Genomic DNA, 23,279 nt, shown 5'->3' with positions numbered 1-23,279 from the left:
GCTTTAAAGAGCTCAAACTATAGTTTTGTGGGGGGCCTGAGTAGGTGAAGTGAAGTGAAGGTGGTGCTGAAATTTTATTTTGGAGTCACAGTAGTTGTCACTGAGGGAAGGAAGGCATTTTCATAGGTGGAACAAGAGGAAAAGAGTGGGCACAGCAGGGGCATAAAGCATGAGCAAAGGCTTGCCTGACTTGGCGAACAGTTGAACCCAGCTATAGTTTATTTTACATACAACTAAGTGCAAAGATCTGAAGCCAGCATCTTCATGAAGATTTGAACACATGTATACCCGTGTCATTAGCAGCCAGGTCAGAATATAGAACTGCTCCAGTGCCCGATTTCCCAGTGCCTGGGCCAACCCAGACCCTTTCCCCAAGTCATATCAACCAGCACAGAGATTCTGTCATCCACCCTTATGTGCTGGGAGGCACTAGGTGTGTACTCTGTGTCTCATTCTTTATACTTGGTATTAGGTCTGTGTCTGCTAGCAGGAAGACTTCATTCTTTCTCATTGCCGTGTAGAATTCTGCTGCACAAATATGCCACAAGTTGTTTGTGTCTTTTTTTTTTTTTTAAGACTTTCTTATTCATGAGAGACACACAGAGGGAGGCAGAGACATAGGCAGAGAGAGAAGCAGGCTCCTTGTGGGGAGTCTGATGCGGGACTCGATCCCAGGACCTGGGGTCATGCCTTGAGCCAAAGGCAGATGCTCAACCACTGAGCCACCCGGGTGCCCTTCTATTCTTTTTTTAAGATTTCATTTACTGGAGAGAGAGCACAAGCAGGAAGAGGGGAGGGCAGAGGGAGAAGTAAGCTCTCCACTGATCAGGGAGCCCAATATAGGGCTACATCCCAGGATCCCGGGATCACAACCTGAGCCAAAGGCAGACATTTAACTGACTGAGCCATCCAGATGCCCCCCCAACCTTTTTTTTTTTTTTTTTTTTTTTGAGAAAGAGAGAGAATGGGGAGGGGAAGGACAGGGTGAGGGGAGAGAGAAAGAATCTTAAGCAGACTCCATACCCAGTGTGGAGCCTGATGGGGGGCTTGATCTCACGACCCTGAGATCATGACCTGAGTCAAAATCAATAGTCAGACACTAAACTGACTGAGCCACCCAGGTAACCCCTCTTTTTAAAAAATACGCTCCACGCCCAGCATGGAGCCCAGCGTGGGGCTTGAACTCATGACACCGACATCATGACCTGAGCCGAGATCAACAGACACTTAAACAACTGAATCACCCAGGTGCCCCATCTTTGTGTCTATTCCATGTTCATGGACATTTGGATTGTTTTCAGTTTTGGTCTACTATAAACAACGCAGCCATAAACTTCTTGTGCAGTAGTACTCATTTCTCTTCCAAAGATACTGTGTAGCCAGAGTTTAGAGAAGTTGTTCTTAACCAGGGCTGATTTTGCCCCTTGGGTGATGTTTGGCAATCTCTGATGACATTTTTGATCACTGAGGGGGATCAGTGGTGCGCTGCTGGTATCTCCTGGGTGGAGACAGGGGCTGCTGAATATCCTACAGTGCACAGCCATCAACAGGAACTGTTGAGCTTGGAATGGTCATAGAAACCAAAGAATGAGGCTGTGGTCCGACTCTGGAGTCCTCTGGAGTCCTCGTAGGCTGTACTCGGGCATATGTCCCAGTTGGTGCCGCAGATGGCTCTGGAATGGTGAGGCTCCCCCTCAGTGAGGGAGACTTCAGGACAGACGCCACCTGGCATGGTGTTAGTTGCCATCAGCCTGGTGGATGGTCCCTGGCGTCCTGCCGCTGAGCACCCGCTGCAGGGCACCCTGCACATCGCGATTCCGCAGCGTGTAGATGGCCGGGTAGAGCAGTGGTGTGAGGTTGATGTAGATGAGAGAGACCAGCTTGTCCTCCTCCAGGGAGCGGCTGCTCAGGGGTCTGGCGTACATGGCCGTGGCGCAGCCGTAGTGCAGCACGGCCACCGTGAGATGCGACGCCACCGTGTTGAACGCCTTGCGGCGGCCCGCAGATCCCCCAACGCCCAGGATGACCACCAGCACCCTGGTATAGGAAAGCAGGATCAGGGCCAGAGGCAGCACCAGCAGCAGCAGGCAAGCTGCCAGCAGCACCCGCTCCTGCAGCTGCCGGTCCCCACAGGCCAGCAGCAGCACGGCCGGGAGGTCACAGAAGACGTGGTTCACTAAGCCGCCCTGGCAGAAGGGCAGCTGGAAGATGGCCGTGGTGAGCCCCAAGGCCAGGAGTGAGCCCCCGGCACAGCAGGAGGCCAGAAGGCCCCAGCAGAGCCCCGTGCTCATGAGCTGGGGGTAGTAGAGGGGGCGGCAGATGGCCAGGTAGCGGTCCAGGGCCATGGCGGCCAGCAGCAGGCACTCGGCGCCCCCCAGCGCCACAAAGAGGCCCATCTGCGCGGCGCACGTGGCGCGGGCCACGGCCAGGCCGGCGGGCGGCAGCAGGAAGCCGGCGAGCATGCGCGGAGTCAGCACCAGCGTGTAGGCCACCTCCACGGCGGACAGCGCTCCCAGGAAGAAGTACATGGGGGTGTGCAGGGCAGGCTCCGCCACAGCCAGGCCCAGGATGAGCAGGTTTCCCGCCAGCGTGGCCAGGTAGAGCGGCAGCAGGAAGGCGAAGAGCAGCAGCCGCAGCCCCTGGGGCCACCCGGAGAAACCCAGGATCACGAACTCGGCTGGGGCCGTCCAGTTGGACGCGGGCCAGGAGCTCATGTCGGGACCTGCGGGAGGACAGGCGTCCAGGCCAGAGAGGGGGCTCGCGGTGACGCTTCCCGAAAACACGGGGCCTCCACTCTCCGAGGCGCGGCCCGCTCCCCCGCACCAAGGACGCCAGCGCCTTCTGCGGGGCTTGCCACAGCCCGGTCAACTCCAGGAATGTCCTCCAGGAATTCAGAGGTCTGGAGCCGCCCTCTGCTCTCCCCCGCCTCCATGCACCCACATGTCTTGTGCACACCTGTCCACCCAGCCCCAGCTCTGCCCAGCGTCCTTTTTTTTTTTTTTTTTTTAAGATTTTATTTAACATAGAGAGAGTGCAAGCAAGGGGAGCAGCAGGCAGAGGGAGAGGGAGAAGCTCCCGCTGAGCAGGGAGCCTGGTGTGGGGCTCAATCCCAGGACCCTGGGACGTGACCTGAGCAGAAGGCAGAGGCCTAAGGGCTGAGCCCCAGGTGCTCCCAGCATCCCGAGCCGGCCCTCGGGGAGGAAGGTCAGGAACGGGCCTCACCTGAGTGGACAGTGGCCCGAGGGCTCAGAGTTCCAAAGGAACAGGCTCTTTCCTGAGTGGCCGGTTCGGGGTATGGAGATGGTTGTTCCTGGGACAGAGCTCCCAGGTGAGGGGCCCAGGCAGCACCAGAGCGCCCCGCCCACAGAGGCCTGTCCCTGGGGAAATGGCACCCCCCCCACCCCCCGCTCTCGGTGGATAGGCCACGCGCCCTCCCGTCCTCACCGGCCCTGGCCACTGTCCTTCACTGTCCTTTGTTTGACTTACGTGTTCTAGCTCTCCCCCGAGCTGGACTCAGGACACCCCCATGGTAATCCTGGGCCCCTCGGTTCTGACTCCATCCCAGGGGAAGGTGTGCCCCTGCTCTATGTTACACAGCCTCCGTGAACAACAGCACCCGCGCCCGCGGCCTAAGCTGCACCGGGCAGCCTGACCCCCCACGGGCCCCCCCTCTTCTCTTAGGACAGCATTGCCGCCTGCACATCCTGCCAACACTTCCAACTCCATCTGTCCCTAAGTAATGAATCATTTCTCTGGGAAACTTCCTCAACCTTCTGTGATTGGAGCTAGCCTCGTGCCCAAGTCCAAAGTCAGAAGTCACGGTGGGGGCACCTGGGTGGCTCCGGCTGAGAAGCGGCTGCCTTCGCTCGGGTCATGATCTCAGGGTCCTGGGACCAGACCGAGCTGTGTCGGGCTCCCTGCTCAGCGGGGAGTCTGCTTTTCCTTCTCCCTCTGCCCCAGACTGCGCTCTCTCTCTCAAATAAGATCTTAAAGAAAAAGAAGTCACCGTGGATGAACCCCCCTCCTGCACCCCACACCTCTGGGATCGCTTCCCTTTTCTCTCACCTCTCTGGGTTTCTCTCCCCCCAGAGATCACGGGGGACCCCAGCCGGCCCTACAGTCTGTCTCCAGCGCCACTAACCCCAGCGGACGCTCCAAACAACAGATGACAATTTTTCGCTTAACTCTCCCTTCCTTCTTTGCCGACGAGGTTTGGCCCCAAGTCCTTGGCCCAGCTCACACACTTCTTCCGCCCTTCGTTGTGTGACTTTGGGCTCCCACCCTGCTGCACCTTGGCACCACGGGGTTCTGGGTGGATGCGTGACTCGCATGTCCTGAGCAGACCTGTCCCTGCACGTGGTGAGGGGGGTGCTTCCTGGGATGCCCTGCAGTCCCCACATCACCTACAGACAAGAGCTGGGCTGAAGTCACAGGCTATGTCTGGGTGAGGACCCCTGCCCCCCAGGCAGCTTCGGTGTCATCCACTCATCCCACGGTTGACATGGCAACACCATGAAATTCGGTCTCCTCGAATTGAAGACATGAATCGTGTTTGTTGTTCACTGATTTAGCGAGGGAATTAATCCCCGTTTCTCAGCCAATATCTGCCTCCTGTGTCCCTATGATGTCCCTTCACGACAGACAGTTGTCCCCACCTTCTGCGGGTTCCTCCCCTAAAGTGCTCCTCAGCATTTGTCATTAGGGTTGCTGTCGACCTGAGAGGGAGTCCACGTTCCTGGTCATCTTCAAGGCCAGTGCCCCCCTCAGAATTACCGGGGGTCCTGTTCACTGGCTGCCCCACCATCAAAGGTGCTGCTTGCTATTCCCTTAATTTGCTCAACTAAGAGACACATTCTTCTCGTCTTTCTCTTCTTACACCTAATCCTTAAAACTGGACCCCTTGGAGGCCTTATGCAAGCTCACCTTACCTGAGAGGCCTCAACTGGCTAGACCGAGTTGCTGTCACACGTGTCACCCCAAGGTGGGTGTCCATCAAAGCCCGTCCATCGCCCTCCTGGGCCCGTGCTGGTGCTGGTGTGCATACCCCACCGTCCTTGAACTGATCCTCCGTTTGACCAGGGCTCCCTCTCCTCCCGGAAGGCTGTTTGCTGGGGCCTCCAGCCCACGTCTACAGAGCCCACACCTACAGCCACCGCACCGTGGACTGTGAACCCCATCCTTGGCCATGGCTGGGTGATGGCGAGGGGGTCACAGTGTGTCAGCCTCTTTCCTCACCCATGAGATGAGAGTTGGACCCAGACAATCTTCAGTTTCTCAAAGTTCCAATATTGTAAGGTTTTACCAAAAGCTGTGTGTGTGGCAATGTTCATATGCCCAAGGTAAACCATTTTTTAAAGATGCTTTGATGTTTTAGGAGCCCATTCAAGGAGTCTGAAGGGCACTATCTTAATCTAGAACACTAGGTCAGCAAGGGAGGCGTTAGACTAGGCCTCCTGTTGTCAATTTATGGATCTTCGAAGAGCCTCAGGCCAGGGTACATATCAAAACAGCTTTTCCTAGCCATCCTCTGTGTGTGTGTGTGTGTGTGTGTGTGTGTGTGTGTTCTTTCCCACGCATATGTGCAGTGTGTGCAGCATGGTGGGGTGCCTTCTGCATCACCCGCCCAGCCCTGGGGTGGCCTCAGATAACAGGGATGCCCAGGGTTGAGTGAGGAGCTGTGGTTTCCAGTTCGTCTGTGATGTTGGGGCCCAAGCCCCAACCTCCCTGTGGGACTGACTCCTCGTCTGTCCCCGTTGATGGGAGTCGCAGGCCCTGTGGCCCTGGGAGTGCCTCAGGAGGTGATGTTGTAGTTCCGCCCCCTGCAGGAGTCCATCCCTGTTTCTCTTGGAGTCACAATGGCTCAGTGGCACCTTGGGGTTCACACACACCTGTTCCGTCTCAGCTGCTTCACCAACCAGCACAGACAGCTAGAGTTTTAACCTCGTGCAACCCCAGCAGCCTCCTCAGCCCCACAGGACTGTAGTGAAGGTGGACACATGTAACGTCCAGAAGGCACACAGCCCTCCCTGCACACAGGAACTGCTGGGGAACGGATCGCTGACACGCACCGAGTCCTGTCGTGTGCTTCCTGCTCCTTGTGTGTCACTCACATTCTGCCCTGGCCCAAGATCTCCAGAGAGACCAGGCAGCGAGTGGCAGAGAGGAGAGGGATGTGCAGAGGCCCTGGTGGCAGAGGCAGGTGGCAGACCAATGTCACCTGGCCTATGTGTCCTGATGCCAAGACCCCGAAGCCTTCAAGGGCCTGGGCTCTGTTCCTTTCCTTCAGACCCCCCACCCCCACCCACACTGCAGCTCTTCCTCCAAGGCCTCCTGGAAAGTTGTCCAGGGTCACTGACATCAATTCCAACTTCCCTTTGCTGGCAACAGCCCCCATTCCCAGACTCGGGGCCACCAGGCCCCAAATTGCAGCCTGAATTAAATCCTTGGCTCCTCAGCTGGATGGGCACCTTGCTCACCCTGCTGCCCCAGAGGAAATAGGTGTCTCAGCAGTGACACTGGGAGGGGAGAGATCTAGTCTGGCCTGAGCAGGTGACCCAAATCCTGAGTGGAAGAAGTGCAAGTTCTGGCCATCATGACATGGAGGCCTTGCTGGTTGCCCCATCTCCTGCCCGTGCCTTTCCCACAAGCCACATAGCAGCCTGGACGTGCCACTGTCTCGGGCTCCTCCCTGACCTTGCACACCTTCTCCCTATCAGAGTGCCCTTCCCCACCTGGAATGCTACTCACCCCTCACAGCCCAGATCAAACAGCGGTTCCTCTCTGGATGCAAATGATAAAACAGCAGTAGGCTGTAGGAGGACTTTGCAGAAAGTGGGGAACAGCCCGACCGCACCACACCATTTCCCCCTCTTCTCCCATGATCCCAGGGACGCTCGCAGTAAGAAAAGTTACTTAATAGGTTTCCCTGGGCCCACTTAGGGGTCTGGCTTCATCCAAAGCCCCAGGGTCTCGTTAGTGATCTTCGCCCCAGACCCAGCAGTGCCTGAGGGGCCCGGCGGTCTCAGAAGGCTGGGAGCTGAGGGATGAGTGGGGAGGACGACTTGGGAAATCTGAACTGGGGTGTCCTGCGAGACTCTGAAACTTCTGGGCCAAGGGGATGGAGGCCACCTCCCTGAAGAGCTGGAGCCCCCGCAGCGGGAGCTGGAGGTAAACTGGGATGGGGCAAGAGTAGCACAAAGCTCCCCGGAGAGCGAAGAGGAATGTGCCTGATTTCTCCACTTTTCCCCAAAGTTTGGACTAATGGGTGGCCAGCAGTCTGGAGATCTTGGAATGGGGCGACAGGTGGAGTGGATGGAGGAGGCACCTTCACCACCACCACCACTGAAAAATACCCCAAAGTGCCGAGCAACAAAACCGAACAACACAGACCTGTCGTGTTCTCACTGCTCATTTGTAGAGACAACAAAGACTTGGCAAAGTACACAAATTTGTATCCTGCTGTTCTCATTTAACATTGAATTATACATGTTTTCCATTTGCTACACAGTCTTCTTAACTATTCTAGGCATTAATTTTGTTAACTTTTTAAAATATGAAATATAAAAAATAAATAAAATAAAATATGAAATACCTGGTTCAAAATTCAAAGGTTGTAAAAGAATGGTCTGCCCCAAGAACCCTGCCTCTAAACTCACCCAGAGGCAACAGCTTTTATCAGGTCCGTTCCTCCTTACAGAGATATTCTATGGGATAGGCACACGTGTGTGTTAATTTGCTACTTTCTAAAACTAAGATTTGTTTTAGAGAGAGAGCCCAAGTGAGGTGGGAGGGGGGTGAAGGAGCAGAGAGAGAGAGAATCTTCAAGCAGACTCCCTGCTGAGCGCAGAGCCCAAGGGGGGTTGGCTCAATCTCACGCCCCTGAGATCATGACCTGAGCTGAAACCAGAGATATTTAACTGACTGAGCCACGCAGGCACTACTAGATGTCACCACTTATTGAACAAGTCCCTGCTGAAGGATATTTAGATGATTTTTTTATCTTTGGCCATTACAACCAATACTGTAATAAATATCCTTGTCTACATGGTATTTGGCATGTGCGCAATTAGGGTCAATCAGTGTGCGCATTTTTTAAAAAAGGTTATTTACTTGAGAGAGAGAGCAGGAGCAGCGGGTAGGAACAGAGGGAGAGGAAGAAGCAGGCTCCCTGCTGAGCAGAGAGCTCAATGCAGGGGTCGAGCCTGGACCCCTAGATCGTGACCTGAGCTGAAGGCAGATGCTTAACCAACTGACCCACCCGGGCACCTCAGGTTTGTGCATTTTAAATTGTCTTATTTTGTTAGTTATTGACATGTTACTTTCTGTCCTTATTATAGCACTAACTGCTTCCATCTGGAATATATGAAAACACCTGCTCCTCCATATCTCCACCAACACAATGCTGTCACATTGTTTGTCATTGATTTGGCAGAGATGGGTGTCTCAGCATAATTTTAATTTATATTTCTTTGTGAGTGAGGTTGACCTTTTCCTATTTTAAAACACGTTTGTATTTTCTTGCACTGTTCACTTATATTCTTTCCCATTTTTTCTATTTGCCTGTGGTTCCTAGCTTCTTATTGATTATAAGCCATGTTTAATATACATATTAAAGGAATTCAACTTTGCCTGTAGTAGAAATTATAAATCTCTTTCCTGGTTCGCTACGCATCTTCTGATGTTTATGGTGGGTTTCGCTGTGGAGAATGGTTTCATTTCACTGTAGTCAGATTCATCATATTTTCTTTTGTAGTTTCTGGGTTGCACATCATGCTCGAAACACTCTTAAAATAAAAATTATTTCTCTACCTTTTCTTCTCAAACATTTGTGGTTTGATTCTTTTTAAACAATTAAGAAAAAACAAAACAAAACAAAAATCACATGCTTAATTGATATGCAATTTACCCTGTAAAGATGTGGGGTAGGAATCCAATGTTTGTTTGTTTGTTTTACCAGATATTAGTCATCATTTAAAACAAAAGCATAGGGGATCCCTGGGTGGCTCAGCGGTTTGGCGCCTGCCTTTGGCCCAGGGCGTGATCCTGGAGTCCGGGATCGAGTCCCGCATCGGGCTCCCAGCACGGAGCCTGCTTCTCCCTCCTCCTGTGTGTCTGCCTTCTCTATCATAAATAAATAAATATTTAAAAATAAAAAATAAATTAAAAAAGCATAATTGACATGATAAGACTTGCAGGAAATGACACAGAAAAATGGTACAACTGAATTTTCATGAAGTATAAAAACATTGCCAGGCTTCCAGAGACCCTCCTCACTTCCCATCCCACCATTGTCTTCCCTCTTCCCTAAGGGAAAGTAATATTATTTTTTTAGCATCTTCATTAGTTTTGCTTGTTTTTGAATCCTAAAGTACATATTCTTTTGTGTCTGGTGTCAAAGAAAACGATTAAAGACATATAGTGAACTATCTGCATGTTTACTTGTATACAAACCATGGAGATCAAAACCATGGACTGAGTCTTAAATAACCAATAACAACAAAAAAAGGAAGACTTAAATTTAAAAAAGAGAGAGAGGGAAAGGAATAAGTAAATACTCCAGACAGTCTGAGAACAGTGAATCTTGTTTGGACATTTTGGAAGGGGCACCGATTAGCTACGAACTACCATGGGATCAGAATAGTCTGTCCTTAGCGGTCTGATGAATGGTATCAGAGAAAATGATTTCACTTGTTTGTAGATTCACCAGGAAACCCTGAGAGATCAGCTGTGGAGAATAACAAACTATCTTTCTGTAACATGCGATCTATAATAATAATAACAATTTACTTGGGGGACACCTGAGTGGCTTAGTGGTTGTGCATTTGCCTCTGGCTCAGAGCGTGATCCTGGGGTCCTGAGATCAAGTCCTGCATTGGGCTCCCCACAGGGAGCTGGCTTCTCCTTCTGCCCATGACTCTGCCTCTCTCTCTATGTGTCTTTCATGAATAAATAAATAAAATCTTTTTTTTAACTTACTTGGAATGCACAGAAGCAAGAAAATATGACCCATCATGAAGTGAAAAATCAATCGGAACCAATCCAGAAATGACACAGATGACAGATTGAGTGGGAGGGTTATCACAACCGTATTCCACATGTTCTGGAAGCTAGAAGAAAGATTGGTCATGCCAAGGACAGAGGTGGAGTGTACAAAAAGGGTGACCATCAACCATCTCGAGGAGAAAACAACCATGTCCAAATGAAAAAATAACACCATGTGGACAATGCAGGAGAGATTAGTGAACTGGAAGACATTGCAATGGAAACCATCCAAAATTAAATACAGACAGGAAAAAAAAAAAGAATCAGCAAGCTGTGGGACAAGTCAAGCAATGTTATAAATGTATAAATGGAATCTGAAAAGGAGGATGCAGAAAAATATTTGAAGAAATAAAGATCCCCAAACTCCCAATTTTAATGAAAACCAAATCCATATATCCAAGAAGCTCCACAAACTCTAAACACAAGAAACTGAAGAAAACAGTGAAACAGCTTAAAATCAGTGGCAAAAAGAAAGTATAAAAAATCTAAACAAAAAAGGCGCATTCTATACAGAGGAGTAAATGTAGGAGTGATCACCAGCTTCCTGTCAGCAAGCCTGAAGACAGTAGAAGAAGAGCTTTAAAGGACTAAAAAGGAAAAAAAGACTGGACCCAGTGAAAATATCTTTCGAGAAAGGAGACATTTAAAAATCTCTGGATGAAAATAAATAAACAAATAAATAAAATAAAAATCTCTGGATATACAAAAGCTAAAAGAAATCAAGCAGTGAATCTTCTACAATGCACAGCAACCGATGCTGACAAAACTACCTATTGACCAGAAAAAGACCTCATTTGATGAATGTACAAAGCTTGTGAAAATATAAGGTATTTAGAGTCTGTGGTTATTAATTGCCTCTTTATCAGCAGGTGCTTTTTGAAAGCTAACTGTGAGCTTCATTTGCTCTTCTGAATTTGATCTTTGAAGGTATTCTCACCTGTAGTTGCTTCTTGAGGGCCATCAGGACTAATTCTTAAATCCTTTCAAACCTGGCATTGGCTTCTCAAATAGATGAACGACCTGTGAGGTATTAGTAATAGCTGTCAACTCACTGAGACAAGGAAAACCACTCAGTCACTTGCCTGGTTTTGAAATTGACTATTGATGTTGCTCTCAATGTCCTTGACTCTTTTCACCAAAAATAATAGAATAATTTGTCCAGTGGATCTGAATTGCTGGATCTATTGACATAAAATTGTTCACATATTTAAGTATCTGTAGGATCTCTGGTTTGGTTGTCTCTGTCTCTGGACAGTGATCAATTGTGCTTCTCTCTTTTCCTAATTAATCTATCTAGGCTATTTTTATTGATCTTCTCAAAGGATCAAATTTTAATTTCATCAACTTTCTCTACTATTTTTTCTCTATTATATTTTCTATTTATTGATTTTTTTCTTCCTTCTGGTGAATCTGAGCTGCTTTTTCTAGTACAATAAGATGGAAGCTGGCACCATTAGCTTTAGACCTTTGTTCTTTCCCACCATAGACTTTTATTGCTATTCCCCTCTAGACACTGTTTTAACCACATCCCACAAAATTTCGTACATGGTTTCTTAAACCTTTTTCATTCAATTAAAAATACTTATTTCCTTTTTTATTTCTTCTTTGACCAGTTTTTCCAGATATTTCAGGGCTCTGTTGTTAGATGTACATATGTTTATAATTGTATACATCCCTGCGGGATCAGTTCTTTTATCATTATAAAATATTCTTCATCTCTAGTAACTTTTTTTTTGTCACAAAGCCTATTTTGTCTGCTATTGGTCTAGTCACTCCACTTATTTTTTTTTAAGATTTATTTTTTATTTACTTATGATAGACACACACACAGAGAGAGGTAGAGACACAGGCAGAGGGAGAAGCAGGCTCCATGCCAGAAGCCCAACGCGGAACTCAATCCCAGGACCCTGGGATCATGTCCTGAGCCAAAGGCAGACACTCAAACACTGAGCAACCCAGGCATCCCTATATTTTATTTTTTATTAAATTATAATTAACATATAGTTTTATATTAGTTTTAGGTATATAATACAATGATTCAACAATTCTTTTTTTTAATGTTTTTTTATTTATTTATGATAGTCACACACAGAGACAGAGAGAGAGAGAGGCAGAGACATAGGTAGAGGGAGAAGCAGGCTCCATGCACTGGGAGCCCAACATGGGTTTTGATCCCGGGTCTCCAGGATCGCGCCCTGGGCCAAAGGCAGGCGCCAAACCGCTGCACCACCCAGGCATCCCTGATTGAACAATTCTATATATTATTCAGAGCTCAGGATAAATATACTCTTAATCCTCTTTATCTATTTCACCCACCCTCCTAACGCTTTCCCTCCAGCAACCACCAGTTTGTTTTCTGTATTTAAGAGTCTGGTTTTTGCTTGTTTTTTATCTTTGCTTGTTTGTTCATTTCTTGATTCTACATATGAGTGAAATCAGATGGTATATGTCTTCCTCTGACTTATTTTACTTAGCATTATATCCTTTATCCTTTAAGTCCCTCCATGTTGTCAGATTCAAGATCCATGAATTTTGCCATTGCAAAATCCATGAAATCTTTCCATCTGCAATCTTGTCATTTATAAGATTTCATCTTCTTTTATCCATCTATGTATGGATGGACACTGGTTATTTCCATTTCTTGGATCTTGAAAATAATGCTGCAAAAAACAAAAGTGTGCATATATCTTTTTGAATTAGTGTTTTCATATTCTTTGGGTAAATACCCAGTAGTGGAATTACTGGATCATGTGGTATTTCTTTTTTAAAAAATTATATTCAATTAATTAACATGTAATGTATTATTGGTTTTAGAGATAGAAAGGTCAGTGATTCATTGGTCTTATAAAATGCCCAGTGCTCATTACATCCCATGCTCTCCTGAATGCCCGTCACCCAGTTACCCTGTACTCCCACCACCCTCCCCTCCAGTGACCCTGTTTATTTCCTATGATTAAGAGTCTCTTATGGTATGTCTCCCTCAATGATTTCATCTTGTTTTATTTTTTCTTCTCTTTTATTTTTTCTTCTCTTTCTTTATGATCCTCTCTTTTCTTTTTTTTAAGGATGTTATTTATTTATTCATGAGAGACACAGAGAGAGAGAGGCAAAGACACAGGCAGAGGGAGAAGCAGGCTCCATGCAGGGAGCCCGACGTGGGACTCGATCCCGGGTCTCCAGTATCACACTCCAGGCTGAAGGCGGTGCCAAACGGCTGAGCCACCTGGGCTGCCCCTCTCTCTTTTAGTTCTTAAATTCCACTTATGAGTCAGATCATATAATTGTCTTTCTCTGATCTTAATGGCAAGATTTCATTTTTTATGGCTGCGTAGTATTCCATTATAAGGAATTCCATTCCATAAAATATATACCACATCCTCTTTATCCATTCATCTGTTGATGGACATCTGGGCTCTTTTCGTTCTTTCTTTTTTTTTTTCATCTGGGCTCTTTCCATAGTTTGGCTCTTATGGACATTGCTGCTATGAACATTGGGGTGCAGATGCCCCTTTGGATCACTACATTTGTATCTTTGGGGTAAATACCCAGTAGTGCAATTGCTGGATCATAGAGTAGCTCTATTTGCAACTTTTTTTTAAATTTTTATTTATTTATGATAGTCACAGAGAGAGAGAGAGAGAGAGAGAGAGAGAGAGAGAGAGAGGCAGAGACACAGGCAGAGGGAGAAGCAGGCTCCATGCACTGGGAGCCCGACGTGAGACTCGATCCTGGGTCTCCAGGATCACGCCCTGGGCCAAAGGCAGGCGCCAAACCACTGCGCCACCCAGGGATCCCCTATTTGCAACTTTTTGAGGAACCTCCATACAGTTTTCCAGAGTGGCTGCACCAGCTTACATTGCCACCAACTGTGTATGAGGGTTTCCCTGTCTCTGCATCCTCACCAACGTCTATCATTTCCTGACTTGTCAATTTTAACCATTCTGACTTATGTGAGGTGGTATCTCACTGTGGTTTTAATTTGTATTTCCCTGATGCTGAGTGATGTGGAACATTTTTTTTCATGTGTCTGTTGGCCATTTGTATCTCTTTGGAGAAATATCTGTTCATGTCTTCTACCCATTTCCTGAGATGAATTATTTGTTCTTTGGGTGTTTTGTTTTTTTTTAAAAGATTTTAAATTTATTTATTAGGGGGGAGAGAGAGAGAAAGAGAGAGAGAGAGAGAGGCAGAGACACAAGCAGAGGGAGAAGCAGGCTCCATGCAGGGAGCCCGAAGTGGGTCTCAATCCCGAGTCTCCAGGATCACACCCTGGGCATAAGGCGGCGCTAAACCGCTAAGCCGCTAAGCCACCGGGCTGCCCTGTTCTTTGGGTGTTAAGTTTGATAAGCTCTTTATAGATTTTGGATACTAGCCCTTTATCTGATATGTCATTTGCAAATATCTTCTCCCATTGCGTTGGTTATCTTTTGGTTTTGTTGACTATTTCCTTTTTTTAAATAAAGATTTTATTTATTTATTCATGAGAGATACAGAGAGAGGCAGAGACACAGGCAGACAGACAGGCAGAGAGAGAGAAGCAGGCTCCATGCAGGGAGCCTAACGTGGGACTCGATCCCAGGTCTCCAGGATCACACCCTGGGCTGAAGGCAGGCACCAAACCGCTGAGCCACCCGGGCATCCCTTGACTGTTTCCTTTGCTGTACAAAAGCTTTTTGTATTCACGAAGTCCCTATAGTTCATTTTTGCCTTTGTTTCCTTTGCCTTTGGAAACATATCTAGTAAGAATTGCTGCAGCCAAGGTCACAAAGGTTGCTGCCTGTGTTCTCTAGGATTTTGATAGATTCCTGTCTCACATTTAGGTCTTTCATCCATTTTGAGTCTATTTTTTGTGTATGGTGTGAGGAAATGGTCCACTTTCATTCTTCTACATGTGGCTGTCCAATTTTCCCATTTGTTGAAGAGAGTGGTATTTATATTTTTAATTTTTTGAGGAATCTTCATACTGTTTTCCACAGTAGCATCAATTTGCATTCCCAACAATAGTACACAGGGGTTGCTTTTTCTCCACACCCTCACCAACACTTGTTATTTCTTGTGTTCTGATTTAACATCTTAATTTAAAACAACTTAGCTTGGATTAATATGAACCTAACATCAATAGTATACAAAAACACTCTTCCACTATACCTATGTTTTCTTTTCCCCTGTAGTGCAATTGTTGTCATAACAATTATATCTTATAAACCCATCAACACAGATTTTATAATTTACTTAAACATATTTGTAATAGCTTATTTGAGGTCTTCATCTACTAAGTCCACCAAACATCTGGGATTTATCAGGACCAGTATCTATTGAATGTTTTTTTAATTTTATGTGTATAGGCCAGCTTTTGTTTCTTTGCATGTATCTTCTCTCTTTTTATGTAAAGCTGGGTGTCTTAAATAACAAACTGTGGCAATGAGATTCTCTTCCCACTTCTCAGAAGTTTTGCTCTTTGTTGGGCTATTTGGTGATTTTAATTAATTCTATAAAGAATTAATTCTTGGGATCCCTGGGTGGCGCAGCGGTTTGGCGCCTGCCTTTGGCCCAGGGCGCGATCCCGGAGACCCGGGATCGAATCCCACATCAGGCTCCCGGTGCATGGAGCCTGCTTCTCCCTCCGCCTGTGTCTCTGCCTCTCTCTCTCTCTGTGACTATCATAAATAAATAAAAATAAATAAAAAAAAGAATTAATTCTTTGTTGCGTGAAGCCTTTGCTCAGTTATCCTAGCTTTCAGCTAACAGTTGGACAGAGCTTTCCATACATGCCTTAAACCGGTAAGTCTCCCAGGCTTTGCCAAGGGGCCCCTTGTGTGTGGGGCCACCCTCACTGTCCCAGCAACCAACAGCTCTGCCCTAGCCTTTATTTCTCACTTGCCCAGAGTCTCAAGGCCAGAAAGAGACTAATGTTGTCCATGGTACTTCCTGGGCATGTGCATGGCCTCCTAGGCAAGGGGCAATAAGTCAGAGCTTCTCATCCCAATTTTTAAAAATATATTTATTCATCACACACACACACACACACACACACACACACACACACAGAGAGAGAGAGAGAGAGAGAGGCAGAGACATAGGCAGAGGGAGAAGCAAGCTCCGTGCAGGAAGCCCGATGTGGGACTCGATCCCAGGACCCTGGGATCACACCCTGAGCCAAAGGCAGATGCTCAACCACCAAGCCACCCAGGTGTCCCACCAAATTTTCCTTTTAAGTTCTTGGCCAGCCTCATGTTTGACTCAATTGGTATCATCACCCCAGATAGCTACGATGTGATTAAAAGTCCATTAATTGGTTTTGACAAATGCCCTGGGGAGAGGGTTTTACTGGGGAGCGGTTTTCTAGGGAGCTGCCATACAGGCTGAGTTTTGACAATTCCCTGAGGGTGGGGCTTCTGAGGAGCTTCAGCCCATTCAGCCCCTCCCGTGGCTGCTAGGATGCTGCTTTGCACTGCTGCTATGTTTCAGAGGTTGCTAGTTTTCAAGACTACACCAGAGCTGGAGAGAGAGGATAGATATAGGGCAAATGTAAATGCTCCAGAGTTCACTGTTCTTATATTCAGCCATTTTTCTTAAATAAAGCCTCCCCAAATTGTTGTGAGCCTTTGGTCAATTTCCGAAGTTCTGGAAAAGTTGATTATGACAATTGTTTTCATTAATTTTTTTCTTTTTGCTTTTATGAAACAGAAGATTTTCAGAGATCCTCATTCTTACATTACGGAAGTGCCTGTTCTCCGCAGGTGTACTCTTGAATCAATAAACGGAAAACAAATTGAAATAGAATATTTTGGTTTTGCAAAAATATTGGCCAAAAAATGTTTAAAGTTTCTGAATCAAGAGCTGACAAAGATGAGAGGAAACAAGCTTTCTCACACACAGTTGACAGTAGTGTAACTTTCTGGAAAGGAAATTTGGTACTTGTCCCTCTAAATTGGAATTTCAAAAAATTTCATATTTTCTTAGTGGAGCCCCTTGGGTCAGAGATTCTATTGGCATAGAGAGGGAGCACTGTCCTCCCAGGCAAAGGAAGGAGGGCATTTGCTGAAAGGACAAGCTCCCCCAAGACAGAGGCACATCGTGCCATGCAGGGCTGACCACATGAAGCTTCAGCATGTGCAGGAACAGAGAGAGAGGGAGAGAGAGAAAGTGGGACCAAGCCTTCATTCTTAGCATGGGGAGAAACCAGGAGATGTTTTTGACCAGGCAAGAAGGGAAACAAAGATATTAGGATATTATGATTTTTGTGCACTTTCAAGAGCTAGACCACAGAGGAGATGTAAACAACTTAAGCCAGTAGTTTGGTCCTGTGATCAATAGATGCCAAGCCATTGATGACAAAGAGTTGTTCAGAACACTTTTTTACGAGCTCAGGCTCCACATTTCTGACCAAAAGTGACAGCCTAAGAGGATGGGAGTGCCCCTCTTGTGGGGAGGTGCCACTCCTGTTTTCATTTTATAGCTGGGGAAACGGAGACCCAGATTTTGAGGGGGAGCAGTCACATTGCAGCAGACTCTTCTGGGGGAGGACAGGAGCCATGTGTCTTTCCTTGCACTCTTGTTCTGCATTGCACACCCACCCCCCACACTGGACCTTACCCTGATTCTCTAGAGTGGTTACATGCCCCAGAGGGAAAAACGTCAGTCTGTTTTACTCCTGAGCCATGAATCTTCTCCAACTAGAGGGGCCTCCTTGGGCTCGCAATTCTTCTCCATGCTTCCCAAAGCCCTAAGTGGTACAGTAGGGGGCACCAGCTACTCCACTTCAGCCCCTGGCCCAATCCATCCCTACAGGGGCTCTGAAATTCTCTACAGGGCAGACTGACCTGGGGGTGACACAGGGGTTTTCCTGACAACGTCCTGTGTCTGAACCTCTGTCTCCATCTCTGTCTTGGGGCTGGTCCATGACATCAGTGAGAAGGGGGTCCCCTTCTTTCCCCAAGACCTTTATCTCAGTTCCTAATTTTGCCAAAATGGAGGATCCTGGGAGCAGGTTCTTCCTGTTGGGTTTCAGGGACCCCTTGCCCTTCACTACCCACAGAATTTCTAGGCATGGGTTTGGTTGTGAACAGGAGTTATATCATCAGGATGAACTGGCTGCTGTAGTGAGCTGCTCCCTGCCCACTCCCCCCCACCCCAACATACATTGAGGTTGTTGCCACACAGAATGTGCTAGCTGTTTCCAGCATTCTTGCATTCTGGCCCTCAAGCCTCCACCTTCAAGTCTCAGCCCCAGAGGGAACCTGAGCCTGGAGCCTGCCCTAACCCCAGGTCAGAACCAAAGTGCCCAGAGCCCAGGACTCTTAGGAGAGATGAACCCAGGCTGCAGCCAGCCCACAGATCCCAATACCATGGGAGGACCTGAGTTTACCCTCCCCTCTTGGAAAGCCATTTCTCTGCTCTTGACCAAACCCCAAACTTGCTTCTCCTTCCTCTTGAAAGCGTGCATGCATGCACACACACATAGTTCATGGTCAGCAACTTATGGCTGAGTTTTTCTACCTAATTAAGTCACCATTTCCACACTTGTCTTAGGATGGTGATTCATTCTAATACCTTAAGATCTTTGCACCTGTGTTTTTGAGAGATATAGAACTGAAATTGTTCCTTTCTCAAAATTTGTTTCAGGTTTTGCAACAAGGCTATTCTGGTTTACACACACACACACACACAGTTTCTATTCCCTGAGGAGTTTATGTAAGGTTGCCATTAATATTTTTCTAAAGTGTTAAGGATTTGCTACTGAGGTGAGCTGAGCCTGTAGATTTTTTAATGGGAAGATTTTAAACCATAGATTCCATTTCTTGTGTCAGTTTCATTAAGTTTTGTTTTCTAGAAAGCTGTTTTATCCAGATTTTCAAACTTACTGGCATAGAATGTTCATAATATCTTCTATGGGCTCTGTAATGATGTCTCATGCTTTTTCATCTTAATGGTTGAGGTGAGGAGAAGCAATGGCAGTCCAGGCAGTGGAAGAGGATGAGCAAAGCCCTAGCACAGAGACTGAACCAGCAGCTGGACCCACCTGTCTGGAGATTTGAGGCACAGGCTCCAAGGATATAAAGGGTCCCAATACCAGGCCCTGCTGACACTGGATAGGAATTTGTTAGCATAAGCAGCTGCCATTTGATTGGATGGTTCCATCAGCCTGAGGTCTGAGAGACAACCCGAAGAGCAACCTGAGTCACACTGTGGCTTGAAAATAGGGCACAGCAACCATCCTGCAGGCTCTCCCTGCACCATTAGGGAGCCATTTCTTGCTGGTTGATATCTCCATCAGGTATGCTCACATGGGTCCTTATACAGCTGTTCCTCCACCAGCTCTGCACCCTGAGCCCTGCCTGGGCCCAGTTTTTGTTTTTCAATAGGCTCCACATCCAGCATGGAGCCCAATGTGAGGCTGTAACTCACGACCCTGAGATCAAGATCTGAGCTGAGATCAGGAGCCAGATGCTTAACTGGTGCCCCCAAGCCCAGTTTATAATTGCCACCTGATCCACTCATCTGGCCTTATGCCAGGCCCACTCCATCAGCAGTCTTGAACCTCTCTGGCCTCCAGCTCAGCCCCCTGCCTGCCCCTTTTCTCTATGTCCCCACGTTTATTTGGCTCCACCATCTACTAAAGGTAGATGCCACTGTGGGCCAGCTCCTCTGGCTTGGATCAAGCAGGGACCTACCCTCACAGGCTGGAGTATATAGTTGCCCATGCCCATGTTGCCATAGGCCCAGACACACAGGCACCAGAACACAGAACCAAAGAGGAATATGTCATCACTTTAACCTCACAACTTAATTTAACAAATAGTGCTTCTTCACCTCTGAACAGAGGTAGAGATCCCCCATGATGAATGACCTATTTCTTTTCACCGACCCATCAACATGTGTTATCTTCAATTTCATCATTAGGACAATAGGACTCTAATATTTTTAAACAGTCCAATGTGATCACCACTTTAGGCAATATTGAAGTTGGAGCTTGGGGCCTGAGCATCAGAGAAGGGGGTCCATCCAGACAGCACACAGTGGACTCAACTGTGTACATCTATTCTTGTCAACAAAATGTTTTTGAGAACTAAATGTGAGCCACACTCTCTGGTAAGCATCATACACCATGTTGCTGCCACAGGAGCTTGTAAATTCGATAGAAGAAATTATTTTTGGTTGGCTAGGCGATGGGGACTGGCTGTGAAAGAAATAGCACAGCTGGCTGTAAGAAACTTTATTTCTACATGGAGCTGAGGATGGGGGCTGGTAAAGATACATGTCTGTCCCCCGCCAGTGCCCTGGTGCCCACCCCCAGCCCTGAGAGCTGCTGATTAGCCTGAAGTAGGTCTTGGGGGTGGGCTGTTTGAGCTGAGGGAGGACCCAGGTCTCCCTTCCAGGTGGGCCCCCTTTAAGAAGCCTGTTGTAGATGGCCTGTAGCCATGGAGGCTTCTCACAGAACTACAGACCAGCTTCCTGGGCTTTGGGGCTGCACCACCACAGCAGCCACCTCATAACCCAGGAGGACAGCCAGAGTGAGGGACTCGATTTGGGAATGCCCAGGGCGCTCTGTTTCCTCCAGCTTGAGCACCTGGTGAAGGAGAACAGGTTGAGATCCAGGAGGGTATTTCTGGTGCTACTGCTCCTCTGTGTGGTGGCAGTTCCTGGGGAGGCATCTAAGCCCCTGGGGCAGAGGGGAAGCTGTCCCTGTCTCACAGCAAGTCCCCTCCAGGCTGGACTCTTTGTCCCTCCACCCCCTTCCCTGTCCACCCTTTGACCCTAGGGGTCAAACCAGCCAGACCACACTTCCATTTTGTCCCCTGTGTTTTTCTCGGTCTCTTGTCTCTATTCCGTCCCGCTTCCTCATCCCTGCCCTTTGTCTGTCCTGTTATATGATCGTATTTCTGTCCCTCAGACCCTCTCTCTCCATCTCTCTCCCCCTTCCTCTGTTCCTCTGACTTCTCTTGCTGTTTGCTCCACCCTTCTTCTCTCCTTCCACTCCCCAGACCCCAAGAGGCAGTTGCAACCTTGGAGCACAATCTGCAGGCTGTCCTGGCTCCTGGCATCCGGGATGGGAGCGGCAGTGGCGCTGGGGATGGAGACGGCAGGGAACAGCAGCAGCATCAGGACCAGCGGGTGCCACATGGCCCGGCAGGCAGGGCGGCTGGAGAGGCGGCGAGGGACGGGTGATCGGAGGCCCTGCCCTCTGTCCAGGCACCGCCTCCCACTCCGCCCAATCCTCCCTTCACCCCCTTCTGTCCGCTCCCCCTTACCGATGCCAGGCCCACCGCCCCGGGGGCCCGGCCCTCACGCCCGAACCTCCAACATTCCTCACCTGCCCGCAGGCCTGCTTGTCTTCCCGCCGCCCTCGTTTCCGCCCACAGCCGGTCGCTGGCCGCGGGATCCCCAAGTGCTATTAGATCCAGACGGTTCTCGTCCGAGCGGCCCCTGAAGCTTCGGACGCCTTCTGCAACCGCAGCCACGCCCCACTACCGACCACGCCCCGTCCCGAGCCACGCCCCGCTCCTGGACACGCCCCCACTCATTGTTACACCCAACCTCCAAAGATCACGCCCCCAGGACAGCCACGCCCCACTCGCTGTTACACACCACCCAATCGTCCTACTATGGCCACGCCCTCAAGGTATAACCACACCCACATCCTTTAGCCACACCCCCTGGAGTCTAGACAAGCCTCTGTCCCTGACCACGCCCCGATCACAGTAGGCCACGCCCCAGGCCAGAGCCACACCTCTACCTGTAGAGCGAGGCCTTGGAGTCACAGGTGTTTGGGGGCTCTCCTGCGTTCCGCTTGCGAAGCCCGCCCAGCGGCTTGGGGTGCCTTTCCTCGCACTGTGGCTCGGAAGATGTCCAGGGAGCGCGCTGGGCGCCCCTGCGGATCACCGTCCTGTGCCCACTGTCCCAATGCCGGGACTTTAACTTGTCCAATTTTTCAGTTTAGTCAGAAGGGCAAATCTGGTTCCTATTAACTTCACAACAGCCAAAAATGGAAGATGAGAAATTATTCTGAGTGATTGCCTTGCAAAATTTTATCTTCAGTATCCTTACATCCTTTAATTTTTTTATCTTTTCTGTTTTGAGCACCAGCTGTTCTTTTAAGGTCATTTTGGTTTTTTGCCAAATATATGAAATTAAGTACCCCCCCCCCCCCAAGTAGTTCCCCCTCTGCACCTAGTTCGGGGACTCCTGTCATCTTGTGGAAACCTCCATCTGTACCCCTTCCTCAGCATATTTTCTTGATTCTGGTTGGGGTGCTCTGCAAACACTGCTTGCCACGCAGTACCTCTCAGCTGTCAACCACCGGCTCACCTGAACTACTGAATCTTCTCTGTTCATATTCAACATTTCACCTCTTTTCCATTCCTACCTCACATTACCAATACACTTTCTTTGAGGATGTTTATCCAGTGGAGGTGTTCAATCTGTTCCTTTTTAGTGGCCGAAGTCTCAGATTTTGCCAGAGCTCCTTTTCTTGCCATCTTGCCCGCAGGAAAAGCCACTCACACTGTTTCCCAGTGCCCCATAGCTGGCAAAGCTGGTGTGGACTTCCTGTTTGTCCAGCCGACCAATCATGCTGCAAAAGGATTCTCCTTCCTTTCCAACCACTGAAATAAGCCAAATTTCTTCTGTTGCCAGGAAAGCTTAGTTTTGGGAGGTATGGCATCAGGGTGCTGAATCTTGCATGTGTGTTCCATCTACTCCCCGGTCCTGCTAGGCTGAGGGTTGGTCTGGTGGTACTGAGCTAAGCATTGGCTTTCCTGCTCAAGTCAGCCGGTTGAATAGAAAAAATGAATTCCAGAACTGTGAATGCAGTTCTGGAGCTGTGCCCGGCAGATGCCATATTTGCACCTGTTTCTCTGCTGTACAGAGGCCACATGTTCTTCCATTGAGAGACCACTGTCCTGTCTTCCCTTGGAGGATTTCTCAGCATTATTTTCACTCCATACTCAGCTCACAAGTGAACAATTCAACTAGCTCCCCAATTTGAAAGGCACTATAGCAATCTGATTTCTTAAACGTGAAAGGCGACTTTTTTTGTTGTGATTACCTCAGTGGTGACTGGGCAGGGGATAGGGGATTACATATTTGTTGTACTTCTTCATAGCCTTTGAATAATTTAATTTGGGGAATACTGTAATGCTGTTGTGCGATGGGTTACACATTCCCGCTCTTTAAAGGACTTAGTTGGATGGACCACAGAACTGGGCATTATTTAGGATGCAGTGAAGAGCAGCGGG

General features: G+C 48.2%; 1 protein-coding gene across 1 annotated transcript; it reads right to left on the bottom strand.

The window, feature by feature from the left end:
- Positions 1–1,736: 1,736 nt before the first annotated feature.
- On the bottom strand, positions 1,737–2,714 carry LOC112929361 (olfactory receptor 10AC1-like). The gene has a single exon (XM_026011413.2). It carries the CDS (start codon positions 2,712–2,714, stop codon positions 1,737–1,739), a length of 978 nt encoding a protein of 325 aa, XP_025867198.2.
- Positions 2,715–23,279: the final 20,565 nt, after the last annotated feature.

The sequence above is a fragment of the Vulpes vulpes genome, chromosome 3 (assembly GCF_048418805.1).
Source record: "Vulpes vulpes isolate BD-2025 chromosome 3, VulVul3, whole genome shotgun sequence".
NCBI classification, from domain to species: domain Eukaryota; kingdom Metazoa; phylum Chordata; class Mammalia; order Carnivora; family Canidae; genus Vulpes; species Vulpes vulpes.
This window is presented reverse-complemented; position numbering and strand designations above follow the sequence as displayed.

Bases quoted from the DNA above. Each gene is read 5' to 3' on its own strand.
- LOC112929361 (XM_026011413.2), bottom strand. From the start codon at position 2,714: ATGAGCTCCTGGCCCGCGTCCAACTGGACGGCCCCAGCCGAGTTCGTG.